The 17,327-nt window shown below is 46.6% G+C and overlaps 1 protein-coding gene across 5 annotated transcripts in view; it reads left to right on the top strand.

Annotated features, from left to right (window-relative positions):
- sipa1l3 (signal-induced proliferation-associated 1 like 3) overlaps positions 1-17,327 on the top strand; it is a 54,511-nt gene that overhangs the window by 18,063 nt on the left and 19,121 nt on the right. For 3 of the 5 annotated variants that reach the window (XM_040161573.2, XM_040161427.2, XM_078098298.1), the window contains exons 2-4: positions 8,021-8,101; positions 14,094-14,816; positions 15,307-16,282. In XM_040161573.2, coding sequence (XP_040017507.2) covers positions 14,337-14,816; positions 15,307-16,282 — 1,456 coding nt within the window. In that variant the 5' untranslated portion in view covers positions 8,021-8,101; positions 14,094-14,336. The remainder of the gene's footprint in view (positions 1-8,020; positions 8,102-14,093; positions 14,817-15,306; positions 16,283-17,327) is intronic. The other 2 variants (XM_078098299.1, XM_040161504.2) reach the window with 1 other exon arrangement.

The raw sequence follows: 17,327 nt of genomic DNA, 5'->3' as shown, positions 1-17,327 counted from the left end.
GTCCCAAAGGAGCCCGCCGTTTAACAGACATCAGAGGAACTGTCGGGCACTATTATGTCTATCTCTGACCGCTATCTCTCTGCCCTGCCGCACTCTCTCTCTCTCTCTGCCAGCTGAGCTTATCTAGGCCACAAAGCTACACAAGAGCTGCGCGCAGGCAGCTGCAGTCGCCGGTCCAAAGCTCTCAGCTCCAAGAGGTCTCAGCTCCATCGTAAATCATGACGCTGTTGCTACTATCTTGATTATCAGGTGCGACTGCATTCGTTTCCAAGCGCACACTCTGAACCCCGGAGTTTGCCCGCGTGCGTCATTCGCTCTAAAGAGAGAGAGAGAGAGAGAGCAGCCGGAGGGGAAAAAGATTGTGCGGTCCGGTTTGTCTCCTCTGGGAGCTCGCGAGGTCTTCACATGATGAGACTCAAACCGCCTCTTCTGTCAATGGCACCATTCAGCGGGAGAAATCAAACCGGCCTGGTGAAAAAAAGAGAGGGAGAGAGGGTCTGTATCAGAGGCCCTCTTTGTTTAGCTGCTCTGTAACCCCGCCACACACACACACACACACACACACACAGACACACCCATTGACCCTCTTTTGCTATTGTGGGTGCATCATGCCGAGTAGGTTTCAGAAAATAGGACACTGCCGTTTCTTATTAATTCGTCACCCCCTCAACCGCCGCTAGTTCCCTAATTAATCTTCGGAGATCGATACAGACGGTTCACTTTTCACTGTTTGTGGAATGACGTCATTGACGACAGTTAGTCTGTATTTTCGGGTTTCTTCAGTAATGCTTGAATGTTACCAGATCCTCCTTGGCCTTAAATACCCCTTCTGGCTCCTCTCTGTGCCTGTTCTGATTAAATAATCTGTTTTTACCGGGGTGTGTGTAGGAATGCGCTTTTAGGATTTTTTTTTTTTTTGATTGAGGCTTACCCCGCGCTTCACCACCCCCCCCCCCCCCCCCCCCACCCCCACCTCCCCACGATCCGGTCACTGGAAGTAGTGAGATGGACTTACAAGTCTGCAGCTTGGCCGGCCCCCCGATAAGGGAGACTACATCTGTTTGCATGGGCAGACCACAGCGGCACAGTATTTCCACAGAGGAGAAGGAGTGAACGTCAAGGATCGCGAGCTGTTAACCCTGACCTCCCTTTGAAGGAGGGAGTTTTCCTCCATAATCATTATTTAAAACATGTTTCATTGCACAGCTGTGACCACGGCTCTCAATGGACGTTGTAGCCGGTGAGACCAGCTCTTTTCTATCAAAGTACAGCTTCCGGAGGAAAGCGCTGACTCCCACCCAGCTGTTTGCCACATCGTCTCCTCTCCCCCGCTGGAGGCCTTCTATTCCTGAAGCCTCATCATCGTTTATCCTCATTAGTCTGTCACTGCTCTGATTCCGTTACAGGAAGAACCTTGAAAATATCCAGCAGCACCGGCTCACACACGCACGCACGCACACACACACACATGTCGACACACTTCAGCCCCCGCTTCCTCTATGAAGGCGTATTGTAGAAAACTACCTGTAAATAAACCCCCACACAAACCTTTTTTTTGAGTTTTTAATAATCTCTCTCTCTCTCTCTCTCTCTCTCTCAAAATCCTCTTTGTTTGGTCAAAATAAGCTGAGCTGCATAAGTTAGTGAGAGTTCAATTTGTCTTCACACAATACAGCTGTAAGAAAACAGCCGTTTTAAAAAATCTCATCAAAGAATAGAATAGATCAGTCCTTAAAGGAATAGATCAGCATTTTGAACGGCTGCTTTTTTGCTTTCCAGAGAGTTAACTAAGACAATTGACACCTCACTCGCATTTCTGATCAAATGATATTGAGGTTCAGAACCAAACTCAAAATGTGCATTAAAGAATCCCGATTAACTCCCTGGAAAACAACCAAGTGGAAACCCTCAAGTCCGAGAAGCTGCAAATGTGTGTCTGCCAGTCGACTGTGTCTCGTGATGCTAATTCAACTCAACTTAGTGGAATCAAATCCCAACGTGGTGAAGCCTTTGACATAAATGGTAGATATTTCTGATTAGCCGATCAGTCTCTACCGTCCACTTCTTCTGTGTCTTCAGAAGCAGGAGGAATAAATGTCGGATCCTGTCATCTAACTGCACCTGCTGCGGCGAGTACGAAGGGGGAACGCTAATCACCGCTGTGCGCGACAGATTGAAGATGACGGATGTATTTACTGTAGTTGATTGCACTCACGATCCGCCTACAGAGCTGGCAGCTTCTTGACAAGGGAGCAAACACAAACCCAACATAATTCCCAATTATAAAAGCATGTGTCATTGATAGCAAGCCCTGGCTGGCTCGCTTCCCCAGCTGTCCCTCGACAAAGCACAAGTTATTAACACAGTTCTGTCGGCCACGATTAGCATGTATTAACTCTTGTCACACAATATGTATTATGTATTAGCTATAATACATAATACAATATGTATTATAGTACCATAGTATAATACTCATGCAACCGCTTCAGTATTATTAACATTATTGCTGCAATGTTAGTAGATTATGAATATATTTGCCTAAAACCTACTGGCCTACTGCCAGAATACCAAACAGGTGTAGTCGGATGGATTTAATTTGAATGGTTTTGAACCCTAATAACAAAACCGCTACAAGCTAGATTTTACCGTCAAAGCAATTAAACCATCTTAGAAAAGATAAAGCTAACTAATTATTTAGATACAACATTTCTCCACCGCACCATTCAGGAGTAAAAACACACAAAAAGGAATCTCAAGACCTTTATGCCGTAGAAGATAAGGGCTATTAAGTGATTTAATGTTACACTCAAACTAAACCATAATATCTTAATAACAATGAAATAATAATAATATAGCAGCCATGCTTCTGTGCGCGTGTGTGTAAATGTGCGCAAGAGCGAGTGTGTTTTCTTTGATGCTCCGTGTGCACGTCCCCGTGTTCATGTCCCCGTATGCATGTCCCTGTGTGAATGTCCCCATGTGCATGTCCCCGTGTGTATGTCCCCGTGTGCATGTCCTCGGGTTAATCGGCGTGGAGCAGCGGTGGCCCACTGTTCTCCCCAGAGACGTCTCTGTGGGAGCTGCAACAGCTGTGACGGTGTAAGTCACCCCGAGGACCTGTTGTTATTGCTGTGTACATACACACACACACACACACACAAACACACATAGTATCACCTCACAACAATGGAGAGATAGGCCAGGGCCAGGAGTGACTTCCTTATTATCTCTTTTCCATTTGTTTTTGCATTGTAAGCAGTCAGTCAAGTATTATCTTTATTTATTTATATTATTTTTTAACTTTTTGTCGCAAGCTGTTGCTATATGGTTTCAAACTGTTAAGATGGTTATTGATCTGAACACATTACCAGCTCTTTCAACATTTGAGACCCAGGTGCAACAGTGTTTTCCTGCATTTCGTGTCTCCTTCTCGGCCGTGTTTTTCTTCTATGGGAATGTTGCCGGGGTTTGGATCAAAGAATTAGTGGTTTGATTTCGATAGAGCGTTTGACTGCTCTTGAGTCTAACGTGCGCCTCACTGCACAGGAATGCATCTGGCGGTTTGTGATACGGTCAGATAAATCCAGCCCGCCCTCCTGCAGTGGCATCAGGTAGCTAGCCTACACTATCTAGATGGTGGCCATCTGATATGCTTGAGGAGCCCGGAGGACGGCTGTGTGTTGAGAAAACATCTCCAGACAATGCTGGGACCCACCAGGAAGTCCTTCTCATTTAGAGGAGCGTTCTTAGTAGTGGTTTTACCCGTAGACGTCTGGTCCTGAAGTAACTACCCTCTAAACTCCTCTGCTAATCCTCCAGACTTATTCTGTCACCAGGTTCAAGCTTTGCAGATGTAATGGAAAAGCTTCTCCTGCCAGCTGACTGGAGCTGCCTACATGTCCGGTGCATTCGCCACACAGGGCGTCTCAGGCCGCCCTCTATAGAATAATGCGAGGAATTTGCTCAGTCAGATTAGGCCATGGAAACAAAAAACAAGTAACAGATGCAGGAAGTCTGCCGATGAGGGCACTTTTCACAGCCCCGAGCCCTTTCTGCTCTTTGAAGAGTTGAGAGCTCATATTCTGACGTGCTTTGATGTGGAGCGCGGCCGCAGGGAGGAAGAGAAGGGGAAGCGGTCGGAAACCACGGAGGGACGAGGAGCGGACCGTTGGTCGCCCGGTGCAGACGGGGAGGTGAAATCTAGTGGGAGAGGGGCCGGGGGGCGGGGGGGGGAGCCCCGCTGAGTGAGCACAGGTGGAGCGTTTAGAGCAGGTGTAGTGTGAGAGCTTTGCTGCAGTCTGCTGCAGCGACACACATCAGACTGCCAAGTGACCAGCTGATGCGGCTCCGCGTGGATTACTGCGTCTTATTATTTACCGCTGCACTCTTCAGGGTGCGCGTCCTGATTGCCCCGCGGCCCAACGCCTACACCGCACCGTCTCTATCGCTGGTGCACCTTCTCGTTCCTATGGCAACCAGTATTACCAGCATGGCGATCAAACTGTTCCTTTTTCCGAGTGGTTTTTGGTGAAAGAAGCTCTGTGTATTGCATATGACTTCATCACTGTATTTTCCTCTAATGGTGCCCAGATTTAGAGCACACAGCCAGTGGACTTTACTCCTTTTAAAATATAGAAATGTCCTTTATAAATACATTATAGTTTATGTATGTGTTGAGGAAGCACTGATTGGAATATTTTTAGCAGGGTGCAGTCTCTTAATCAATGATAATTGAGGAAGCCAACCGCCACATATTTACGGTTTTAGGAGTAGGTGATTAAAGCCTATTATTGTGGTAGTTGCAAGATAATGATAATATGCTAGATAATTTGCATCTGATTATGCAAACTATGCACTCTTACTTTGGCAGTTAATCCTGGAACATCGCAATCGATGGATCACCAATCCAATATTTGGAATAAATCTTTGCTCATATCGATCAGCTGCTGATTGAACACACGGATACTGTACGAGCACAGGGTCTGGTTTAATTTTGGTGTTCCGCTGGCTTTCCATCATGCAACACTCCCACTCATCCTGATTTCCTCTTAATAAAGACCTCCAGCAGGAAGCTTTTCAGCAGGACAGAGCCCCCTGTGAGGAAGCGAAGCAAGCGCCCTTTATTCTCAACACACCAACGTCCTTCTCTCTCTCTCTCTCTCTCCCTCCCGTTCTGTTTCAATTTGAATAAAATGCGATGGCTAGAATCACGGGAGGCGTGTAGAGGAGCAGAGATGTGAAAGGGATGAAAGTGTGTCGGTCCCCACCTCCCGGTGTGGGAGTGTGAATGGGGCGGCCCACCCCTCTGTGCAAAGGGTTCCCTCCCTCTCCTGCAGCACATGCTCTCAACACCGGCAGAGACGACTCAAACATAGACTCAATAATCAGAGACAACGGAGGCGACTGCTTGTTTATCAGTCTCATGAGAAAGTTAAGGAAAAAAATAGGTCAAAAACTGTATTATTGGAAATGGTGACATTTGTCTGAATAATTCTTCATCCTAATCCAGTTTGAGCAGAATAGTGCTCCAAAATAAAAATGATTATTAGGTGTGTTCAGTCTTTTAAAGGTGAATATCTAAAAATCAGCTACTTGTTTAAGTAGTAATTTAAAATGCATTCTGGAGGACGGCTGTATGGATATCATAGCTCGCATTAGTCTAATACCCACTCTACAATGCTCTTTTCCACCGTGTAGGAACTTCAGTAGGAGGCTGAACTCTGGAGGAGTTCTTTCTGACACAGCGAATACTCCTTCATATTCATGCATCGCTGTTGTGACAGTAATCCCATCTGAATCACAACGAGGGTGCTGACGCCGCGTGCACCGCCTCTCTCTGAATCCATACCGGTGGTGGCTCCACTTCCACTGTAATGATGACTGTTCAGCATCTCTAACATACACCTTTATTTGCTCCGTATAGTTATTCGTGCCGAAAATGTTGTCTTACTGCATTGAAAACATGCTGCAATGTACACAGACGCTGCGAGGAACTTTGCTCTGGCCGTGTGACAAACATTCTGTCCGGCAGGACTTGGAGACTAAATATTCAGCAGAGCCGCGAGACCCCACAGTCACACGAATCGACTTTCCACCTGACAGGCTCGGGGCGGCTGGCCTGAGGTCAGCTCTGCTCAACGTGGAGGTCCAGTGGGGTTTGCACGTGTGCTGTTCGCCGAGCCCACAGAGGTCATTTGTCTTCAGCCCGGTGTTCACGGTTCCTCCGTCGAAACTCGTTCCGCAGTCTGTCTCATTGTGTCATCGGACCCGGCGGACTTCACCAGCTGTTCAGATCCGCCGTCGTACACATGCTGTGGTTGTTTTAAGGGACAAGTACTTCAGGAATAGCAGCAATGGTGCAGAACATGACTGTGTGTCACAGAGGTGGTGATTCAACAGCGTGGCAGTTCAAGGTGTGTGTGTGTGTGTGTGTGTGTGTGTGAGACCAGCTATGTACTCCTCCTGTTGTTGAGCTTCTGACCACGTTGCCCGATTAGCTTTTGGTCGACTAGTTATTCAGGTTTCTGGCTGGCTTTCGTGCAAATGATTGCAGGAAATATAAATAATGAACAATGAAAAAAATGTAATTATTTCACACTACTCCCTCTGTCTCAATCGCAGGTCCAATAAGTTCTGCGGGTGATGCAGACAGTGTTTTGCCGTAGCTGCTCAATTTGCCTTAAACAGTTTGTTGCCATGTACGTGTGCGTGTGTGTGTATGACAACTTGCAACAGAAGCATGATTCCCTTGAAATGATTTTCCGAGCAGACTGCAGCAGTGAGCTGACGTCTTGGCAGTCGTGTGCATTTTCGGAGGGAAAAGCTCGACAACGTTGTATTCGGGGTTAATCGAGCATATGAAACAAAATATCTAACAACGCTGTTCTCAATTGCATTACCCTAAATACCTCTCAGGCTGTCACATGATACTGGTTCACATTCAACTTGAACAATCTGTGTGTTGCAGAGTGAGTGTCTTCCATTTTTACTTTGCTAATGGGAAATGTGTGCTTGTGTGTTGATGCCTGCACACATTGGTGCAAAGCACCAAAGTCTTCTACGGATGGGGAGTTTTCGCTTCCTGTTTAATTACATTTCTGGGGAAAGCGGGCGAATCTGTGCTGACGCCGCTGACTTAAAGGGCTGACACTTTGCTATTAGAAAATAGACCCTCACTCCCCTTGACCCCCATCCACCGCCCCCTCGCCCTCAGCTGTGGGGGGGGGGGGTTAAGGGTTATTATGCCTGCAGGGTAAGTGGACTCTGATTGATCAGTATTGATTGGAGCTGTATTTGTCAGACAGTAATGGGCCTCCCCCTCAGGACATTATGTCTGCTTATTGCCACCCACCACCACCTTCAGCCCTACGTCACCCCTCTGTTTATGTCCTACTCCTATTCAAAGAGCCCTCCCTCCTCTGCTCTTAGGGCCCCTCAACATCTAATCAAAGGGCACAACCTGCTTCACTCGTCCTTCTCTCCTCCCTTCAGGTCTCCTCCCATGCCTCAGTACGGAGCTGGAGGTTGGAGGCGGGTTGTAAGGAAAGGACGCAGAGGTCGATGTAGGCAAAACTCAAGCACATCTGTTTAGTTTTTGCGTGCTCCAGTGTACAACGGAACGAAGGAACCCGCCAGCTGTTTTGATTTCTGGCTCTATTACACAGTATTTGAGCCAATACTGAAATATCATTAGTTTTTGGGCGTGTGTGTGTTTGCGCGCGTAAACGTGTTTGCAGATGCTGCACAGAGGAACCCGCCTCCGGCATCTTTGTTCAGAGTCGTCACAAACAATAGACGTGTCCGTGTGGGTAAACTGATGAGCGTGGAACTGATGACGGCTGCGAGAGCAGAGCACTAATTGTTACTACTACACAGAGATTGTGACAAACAAGCATGACAGTACATTATATTTACATTGATGGACGATATCATGCAAACTCTTCACATGCGTAAAGCAAAAAGCTCACGTCATTTTTATAACTGTACTAAGTTCTCAATTTCCTCGTCATTTTTCCTACAGAGACAAATACTGAGCCTTTGCTGCACCGTGACTTCATACCGCACCAACTCCACCTGCATACGGCACAGGAGGCGGAGCAAGGTAACATTAGTATATTTGGTGTGTGTGTGTGGTAGTCTCTAACATTTGCTGTGAGGTTTTCTCATTAGTATTTTTACTTTTTAATGTTTAATGTATTTTTCCTAGAATAGTGGTTTATGCTGTTTGCCTCTGGTTCTGATTTGTGTTATTTGGTCACTGTCTTGATACTAGATGTGTATTTACTGTGATTTAACTTTGAATGTAACTCGCTCTGCTTGCAGAATGTCTGCTTATGATATGAAGGGAGACTTGATAAAAGGCTAATTGACTTGATGACCTGGATAGTCTTTTTTGAGTGGAGGAGTGAGTGTCTGCTTTTAGTAGAGAAAGCACTTCCTCATCTGCATTTTGTACTGACAATGAGAATCGGGTCACTTGTTACATGCTTTTCCTTCAGTGAGCTGCAGTAGTTGCCACAAACCCAAATTAACATGATGCTCAATATGTGCGTTACTAGTCCCCCTCAATCAGGTATAAAACTGTGTGTTGCCATCAGGAGCTGGTATACTCAACTATGTCTTTCTCTTAAGTCATTTCTGTGGTTTTTCTGAAAATATCTTAGGTGTGCTTGTTATTTTCTACAAGCAAAGGATTCACTATTTAGAAAATTGCTGCAAACTACATAGTCAAATATTTCACAAAGACTTGTTTAGGGTAATAAGTGACATTGTTGACTTTTTCTTCAATTTCTTGTTCTTAACTTGAGAATGTTTTTGAATGAATTTGAGTTTGAGTGACTTTGCAATAAGGTTGTGATGAATGAACCTATTGCAATATCCTTGGGCCCGTGGGGGCTTCGTTACATATTTTTTGTGTTTCTAACCAAAACAGAATACATATAATCCCATATTTACTTTTAGCATGAAAGTACACAGAAACATAACGTCTCATTATTCAATACAGTTGCTTGTCAAACAGTGAATTGCTTTAGGCCAGAAGTCCTTCAGTCAGACCTCAGAGGCTCGTGTCTTTAAGCCTTAAGTGTCCTTTAGCGGCCCACGAGCTCCCACCACGCTGACCTCTGACCTCCTGTAAAGGGGAAAAAAAGTGTCTGTTGAAATGAAATCAATTAATTCAGTAAATGAATCAACATCCAGAGAGATTGAAATGACTCATTCAAATATTAAAATACACATCTCCTCTGTTTCTCCACCTCCATCTGTTGGATCCCCTCCGACCGAACCAGTGAAATATGGTGACGTGGGTTGCAATTTGTGATCCTCCAACTTGAAGCAAATTGTCAGACTTGTTGCGTGTGTGTGTGTGTGTGTGTATTCCGCCTCCTGCACTTGAGCGCTCTCGGCGTCTTAGGGACTTCAGCCTGACAGGCAGATGGAAGTGACAGTGACATCAGCAGGATTGAGCCAAACAATGGAGATGAGTGGAGATGAGTGGAGATGAGTGGAGATGATGACGACAGCGGGGTCAACGGAGACTTGTGGACAATACCGGGGAAGGAAAAGTGAGTGGGGAGGAAAGCTGGTCGACAGGGAAAGAAGGTGAAGCTTAGTTGAGCTCAGTCTGAGAGGGAAAGATGTCGCCTCCGTATAAAACAAACACACTTACAGGCCCAATATAGACCAGGGTTCTTCCTTCCAACACAATATTCTGATATGCCACTGTTGTTTATCAGCGTTTCCTGTAGTGGTTTGTTGATGACGCGGGGCTTTGGTTTCTATCTGACTCTGGAGTTTGAGAATTCCAGGATCGCCTAAGAAAAATTGCACGGCAAAGAATGTGGCGCATGAGCTTTTTGTGCCCGTGCTGTTTGTATTTTAGAAAAAATTAAAGATGTTTTCTTGCCTCAGAGAAAGCAAACTCTCCTCTTGCAGCTGGCAGTCAGTGGGACGTCGGGTCAGAGCCCCGGAGCTCCATCTGGTTTGTGTGCCAACGCCCACATAACATTTGTTTGTCAAATATGTTGTGTAGGAGGGAGCGCAGTTCGCCTCAACAATCGCATCAGGAGAATGCAGGTGGACACCGGCAGTCACCCTGCAAGCGCTCGTCATCAGCCTTTTTATTATCGCTGTCCGCTCCATAGCGCGATGAAACATCCGGCCCGCTGAACTTCACTCATGATCCGGGGCTACTTCACCTGGCCGGGAGAAGATCCCTTTGTGTTGCGACTACACACTCCGTAAAGACGGATTGGGGCTGTTTAGTTTTCCGAGCTAAAAGCAAGTCTTCTGCAGCTCTGCGTCTTTCAGTGGCGGATTTAACTGCAGTGTCCGTGTTGACAACAGTAGCACACACCGTTCCAACCGCCTCGCGTGGTTTGAGACTCTTTCCGTTGTTTACTCTGATACCTCTAGCTTCAGCAGTCCATTTTTTCCCTATAACGATGGGCGGGTCATTCAACTCTGATGGCCCCTCCCGGCCCGTCCGCTCCTTCAGAAGCGCGGCATGGACGCAGGCGACTCCGTCCCTGCCAGCGCTGTTGTATCACAGAGTCCTGCTCTCCTCGAGCTCCCATCTGCCATCTGCTAGTCATATGTACGGCCATCTGCTCTTCAAACCCATAATGTAGCTCTCTGGCATCGTTTGCTTAATTTAAACAATTACAGTAATGGCTGCTGATGTTTGATGTCTAGGGAGTTTTTCCCCCAAAGGATTTATAAAAACCTCCTTTTGAGCCGCCTTGACGCAATGGCGACAGTTTGTTTGCTTTCTCTCAACATTGAATTAATAGTAGATTTTCAGAAGCCTTCGGTCTCTTTTGCTTGCCCCCACACATTCCCTCCGTTAACCCCGCGCGCAATTAGGCCGCTTTCTGTTTTGGCAACGGCTGGGACAGAAAACCGCGGCAGGCCGATCGCTCCGAACCTCTGACGCTTTTACATTTGCAACCCGCTGCTCTGATCTTACCGGTAGGACATTCCAGCAAGCAGCATCATCAGTGGGCACCTCCTCCGCACAGAGTACACTCATTCCTCTGGAAGGTGTACGGCTCCGCTAACTCTGTCATTACTACCGTCTAACCAGTGTAATTACCAGCCTGCATCGTGCGGAGGCAGGCGGAGCGGGTGGTGTAAAGAGAAGGAATGGGAGGGACGAGGAGAGTCAAAACAGGGGAGGTACACCTCAAAGTGGAATAATTACTATGTGTGAGCAATTAAAAGGCATTAAGTGGCCGCACTTTATCCCGTGAAGCCAAACCTGCATCTGTCGCCTCAATTCTTACTGTATATGATGGAGATTGATTATTTTACATGTGTTTTTCTCTGGATTATATATAATCCTTTTATATGACAATCATACTTTATCGTTCTGTGGATTACATCTAGAGCCAATATGCTGCTGGTTCATTGGCTTCTTTCCCAATTCTGTGCAGGGTCGATGTAGCCCCGTACCCCCTGGGGTCTTTGCATCATACCAGAGGTGTGACTTTTTGAAATATTAAAAAATTAACTTGTTATTGTCATTATTTATCTTACTTCCTCTTCCTCTCCTGGAGTATCTGTAAGAATACGTGTTCTGATTATCATATCAATAGACCTGCTTTATGGGGAGTCGGTAGGAAATGTTTCTCTCTAATGGCTAGTGTGCTGACAGAAGTAACCTCTTCTCATCAGGCACCTCACACACATAATGAAGCCATTCTGCAGCTTCCTGCAGCTGTGGACGGATAATAATCTGAGGTTGGGCGTTGTAGTGGATCACAGGACGTCTCTGTCAGAGAGCGTAATCACAACGGGATTCTCCAAAAACAAGGATGTGATACTTTTGCATGGCTGCATCCGTACATCAGGGAATCAAGGTTTGTGTTTGTGTTTGTGTGTGTGAGCAAATGAGTAATGCAGTCTCGAAGCCTAAAATGAATTCGGAGAACGCTCATAAAATGCACAAAACCACTGAGGTCTCCCTGGACTCAGTGAAAAGCTTGGCGTTATGTAGATTGGACCTTATAGCGAGATAGTCCGGCCAGAAGTTGGTATTTGTAGAATTCACAGTCTGGGAAGAGATGAGCACACATTTGTTCTCACAACAAAACCTTTACGACTTACAAAACTGCTTCAATAAGCCGTGTGTTGTGAGATTTGTGGTCGAATCGAATGCTTTGTTTGCAGACAAACATGCAAGAAAGCAAGGTCTTAATTGCTGGTGTATACATTTATATAAGATAAAAATTCAAATGACGGACACATGAGCAGAACAATTGCACCATTTAAGAGGTTAATATACGGATGAAGCACGTTCAGGGCCTGAGACAATTTTGTGTGGATATTTGAAGGACTTTGGTGGTTTGAAGAGAGACTTATGTAGATAAAGAAGCTTAAATCTAGGAATGGAAGGCGAAATGAGAATGAGATTGGGCCGAGGCTGAAGAATGGAAAAGTAAATTTGGGAGAAAGGGAGAGTATCATTTTGACTACAGCGCGAATGGAGATGGATTAAATACATTTACATGTCGGACATTAAGGCTAAGCTCTAAAACATATTAAAGCTTTGAATTTGGTTTCTTAAGGTGAAATATTTTTGTCTGCTTTTCATCAGCAGTATGTTCGCTATAAAATGTTTTTGGCTGCATGCTTTTAAAAAGCAAGCTTGTGTACAAACCAAGGAGAATTTTTTTGACAGTGGATTCTTTGCACAATTCGCTCGGCATCATACGACCAACAGCGTCGCCCTTCCTCCATCGAAGTGGTTAATCCATCCATTTATTACTTTTCTGCCACTTGCTTTACTATTCACTTAATGAATAATATCATCAAATAGTGCTTTCAAGCACTAAAATATGTGATGTGCTACTAATTCATTCTAAAACATATTTCCCCTTCTGGTTTTGAAACTAATATTAATTGTCATTCAATGTGGTATTGAAAGGTCTTGTGAAATATAAATGTTAACAGGACAGGTGCTGTGTGTTTGTTGTACAATACTCTTTTTTTGTTAACGCTTAGTTCATATTGAGTCATAATCGGTTTGTTTTTTTAATATAATTAATATAATATAATTTAATATAATTAATAAGAGTAAATATATATATATATATATATATATATATATATATATATATTTACTCTTATTAATTCCTCGCCGTTCACTCTGAACAAACAAGAACAATCTGAAGTCTGGACTGAAGACGACGGTGAAAGAAGAACAATGACTCAGTCCGCTATTCAACTTTAAAGCTAGCATTAAGAAAGCATAAATATAAAACTGAAATGCTCCTACCCAGCCGTGCAGACGTTAATGTAAGAAACTACAGAGTAAACAAGAGTCTTTGGTAGGTTCCTCAGACGTGATGCGCTGTGACTGTCATATTAAAGCGCGCCGCTGTGGCTCACTGAGCAATGTGCCGCCCTCCTCCCTGCTCTTTCTTCACTCTGTCCGGTCACTTTATTTCTGGATTTACCCCAACTCACCCCTCCGGCTGTTGATTCACTCTGAGCCTTCGCCCTTTTTCTGCCTCTCGTGGAGTCCGCGTTCGTCTCTTCATCTCCACGTTGCAGTCGTTTGTTTTTTGAGCAGCCACATAGCTGCTATGTCAGTAGTAAAGTTTTTCATATGCAGCAGTGATGATTTGTTGAAATTGCCTGTGTACTCAATCTGTCTTCCCAGTCTGATAATATTAGCTGAAGTGTTTCAGTTGTTTTAATCTGCAGCGGAGCTGCCACTGCCTCCATGTCCTCCGGGTGTGTGTGTGTGTGTGTGTGAGTGTTTGTGTGCGAACGCACGTGTGCTCGAGTGTGGCGAGTGTGTGATAATAATATCCCCTGTCAGCCTGCTGCAGATTAGCCTCAACGGAAATCCTCTGTCATATTCCCTCACCTCTCCTCTCTCTCTCTCTCCCTCTCTCTCTCTCTCTCCCTCTCTCTATCTGTCTCACATTGTTTTAGATTCGAGTGACTCGCTCTTTTCTAAACTTAGCACTCGGTTGTTCTTTGTGCCTGTGGAGAAAATTTGGGTCACACTGTGATTTCGAAGATGCTGATTTTCTAAAGCTGGCTGCATTGATTTTAAATTTTGTTTGTGTTTCTTCTGTTCTCAGATCTGCATGAGACTGTGAAGTTGTCACAGAAGAAGACGCCTCCCCCACGACCCTCACCGGCCCTCAATGGACCAGTGAGATCTTTTCCACCCTGCAAGTTAAAGGCAATGTGTTTGGGAGCTGGAGGCCGTAGCATCGTTAGCAGAGTACGTGTGGGGCCCCTGCTCTTCCTCTTTCCCAGCACCCCTCCAGACATGGGATGCCAGCCTCCTGCCCACCGGCCCTGAGCTCTCCTGGGGAGCCATGAACAGCTACAGAGACAGAGGGGTCACTTGCACCTCTTCAGACCTCCTGGTTGGAGGAGGGTTGCCCCAGCACACTCCGTTTCGTCACACCCCTAATGGCCACCTGGCTCTTGGCCCCACTGACCTTTACATCCAGCCACGCATCTCCGTGCCCAAAATGGGCGTTAGGGCGCGGATCGCCGAATGGCCCCCACGCCGCGCGCAGTCCAGGGAGTCGCTGATTGAAAATGGGCAGATGGGCGCCATTTACCACGGAGACGACGGCTCCACTTCGATCTCCTCTTCGGTTTTGCCGCCTGACGTCGGTTTGGTGAGGGGAGGAGTTGCCAGGTTGCCACGACGACGGTCCAAGGATGTGGAGTTCAGAGGAGGAGGGTTCAGCGTGGACAGAAGTTGCCCTTTCAGCCTGCGAGTGTTCCCTCCGCTCAGACAGCGCTCCAACAGCGAGGTGACGCTGAGCGAACAGGACGAAAACGAGGTGGGTCGTTGGTCTCCTCTCGCACCTACAAGGCCTTTTTTTTTAGTGCTGTAGAGTTTTCTGTTGACACACAAACAAAGAGGATGGAAGTAATGTCCAAGCTGCAAAGCACCACTTTCAGTGGTCGTGCATTTCCCTGGATTTAATGTTTGTGTATCGTCGCGGAATAACAGGATTATGAGAACTGTTACTCAAGAATGCAACTCAGCCTTATGTCATGTGTTATGACAAAAAGCGCCATCTTTTACAGTTCTATTGGGAGCGGCGCCTCTGTTTTGTACTTGTGTTACCATGGTTTCCAACTAACCGTGCTTAAATATATATGTGTGAATTCCCTGTTAATGGTTCCCTCCCGCCTAGACTAACCAAACTGGAAAGAGAAAAGGATGCTTGGTTGGATCAAAATATTGACATTAAATTCAATGTCGCTTTGCATCCTCTCGCATTTCACCGTAAACCAAACAGAAATGTCTCCCCTATCTGCTCCTAGGTGGAGGTTCGTGGAGGCTGCGGCATGGGGAGCCTGTTCAGAGAGTACGGCAGCACCTCCTCCATTGACATCCAGGGCATTCCCGAGCAGAGTTTCTTCGACATGCTCAGCCAGTTCCACCAGGAGAGGCCTGACCAGCGCAGCTCGGCACCTGTACGCCTCGGGGAGCTGCTGAGCGCTCCGGACTCGCCGCCAGGCGCGCCCCTCCCCTCCGCCCCATCGCCCGGTCCGTCGGTCGGGGACGACCGAGGGACGGGAAGGAAGGACGGAGCCGAGAGAGTCAGGAAGAAGAGTGGGGGGACGGAGTCGTCGCTGGGCACCTCCTCTCTGTTCAGGAAACTGAGGAGCTCTAGTCGCGGCGAGCTGGACGGAGGGAAAGGAGAGAACAGTGAGGAGGGGGGAGGCCGGGTTCCAGCAGACTATAAGCTGTGGGTGTGCCCCAAGAGCTTTGTCCACTTCGATGCTCAGAGTATCCTGTTTGACCTCCACGAGGCGGCGGCTCAGCGGGGCTACGCCGCACAGAGGAGGAACACCGCCACTGGGGCATCGGCTGCGTCGGTGTCCCTGTCCGTCTCCAGATCCTCCGCTCCCAGCGCTAACGACCCCGTTTACTCCAGCATAGAGGATCTGACCCTGAGCCTGGACCCCGGCTCCATGACCCCCTCCCCGGGCATGGAGCCGGCTGACGGGCCTCCCGGAGCCCACAACTCGAGCCCGCTGCTCCTCTGCTGCCCGCACTTCCTCAACGAGACCGGAGGCCACGGGGAGCGCAACATCAGCTTCCTCAGCTCGTCGGCGGAGCGAGACGGAGGAGGAGACGGAACGAGGGGCTGGCTGAGGAGGAGCAACGCCAGTGTCTCGGTGCTCGAGGTTCCTGTGGAGCAGCAGGTGACGAGGCTGGACAGGCTGAAGCTGTACGGCATCGAGCATGTGGACCTGGGGGCCAGGTACTACCGGGACTACTTCCACGGGAAAGGTAAGGAAACACTTCTACCATCCTTCAGACGAGAGATGATGACTACACATGGTTATGGTTAGAGTATTACAACATTGATTTTTTTTTACAGTAAACTGAAAAAACTGAATTAAGTTATTAAGTTATAGCAGGTATAGGTTGCTAATGGCGTTGCATTATATGAATACTAAGCCCATGATTTCCTGTCCATGAAATAATGCCTCTCCTCAGCAATTCCTGCATATAACACATACAGAGCCTGCTAACTGTCTCTCAATGCAAATGATCAATTCTGTGGCTTTTTCTTTTTTTAAAGAACCGAGCAAGCGATCACCCACACAAAACCTTGAAATAATTAGTTTGGGTTCTGTACAAAATGAGAATAAAATTCAGAGTTTTGCTTTAAAATGTTGGTAAACAGTTATTAAATATTTATAATATGTTAATTTGAATATATTCTAAACATTACTTGTGTTTTCTTCAACCAATAGTCCAAAATCCAAACGCATTTAGTTTACTATAATAAAAGAGTGCTAAAACATTTTAAAAGCTCTGATATGAGTTCTGATGGTTTCTGATCAGGGAAGATCTCCTTTCTCCAGTGTCGCCCTCCCTAATCTCTTGCTGCCTCTGTTAATAACCAGCTGGTTCTGAGCAGAGCCGAGCTGACAACATTCCCTGACTTTGTACTCATGTACCTGCCACAGGACTGCTGATAATACACCAGCTGCCTCTTTACACAATCACAAGTACCACTTAGCAGGGTCAGCCGCTGCCGCTTTGTTTTACATGTAGTCCAAGTGTCAGGAGTAACGCCTAACTTCAGAGAGCAGAGGGATGTGTGTGTGTGTGTGTGTGTGTGTGTGTGTGTGTGTGTGTACACACACGTGTTTGTTAATATCACCTCTTCAGACTCTGGGGATGAAACTTCCTCTCGGCAAGCGTCATCTGGCTGCACCCTAATTACTGGCAGAGGCTGTTAGGACCACTCGTGTGTGTGTGTGTGTGTGTGTGTGTGTGTGTGTGTGTGTGTGTGTGTGTGTGTGAGAGAGAGACATAGGCCTGC

This window comes from Gasterosteus aculeatus, chromosome 1 (genome assembly GCF_964276395.1).
Source record: "Gasterosteus aculeatus chromosome 1, fGasAcu3.hap1.1, whole genome shotgun sequence".
Lineage (NCBI taxonomy): Eukaryota > Metazoa > Chordata > Actinopteri > Perciformes > Gasterosteidae > Gasterosteus > Gasterosteus aculeatus.
This window is presented reverse-complemented; position numbering and strand designations above follow the sequence as displayed.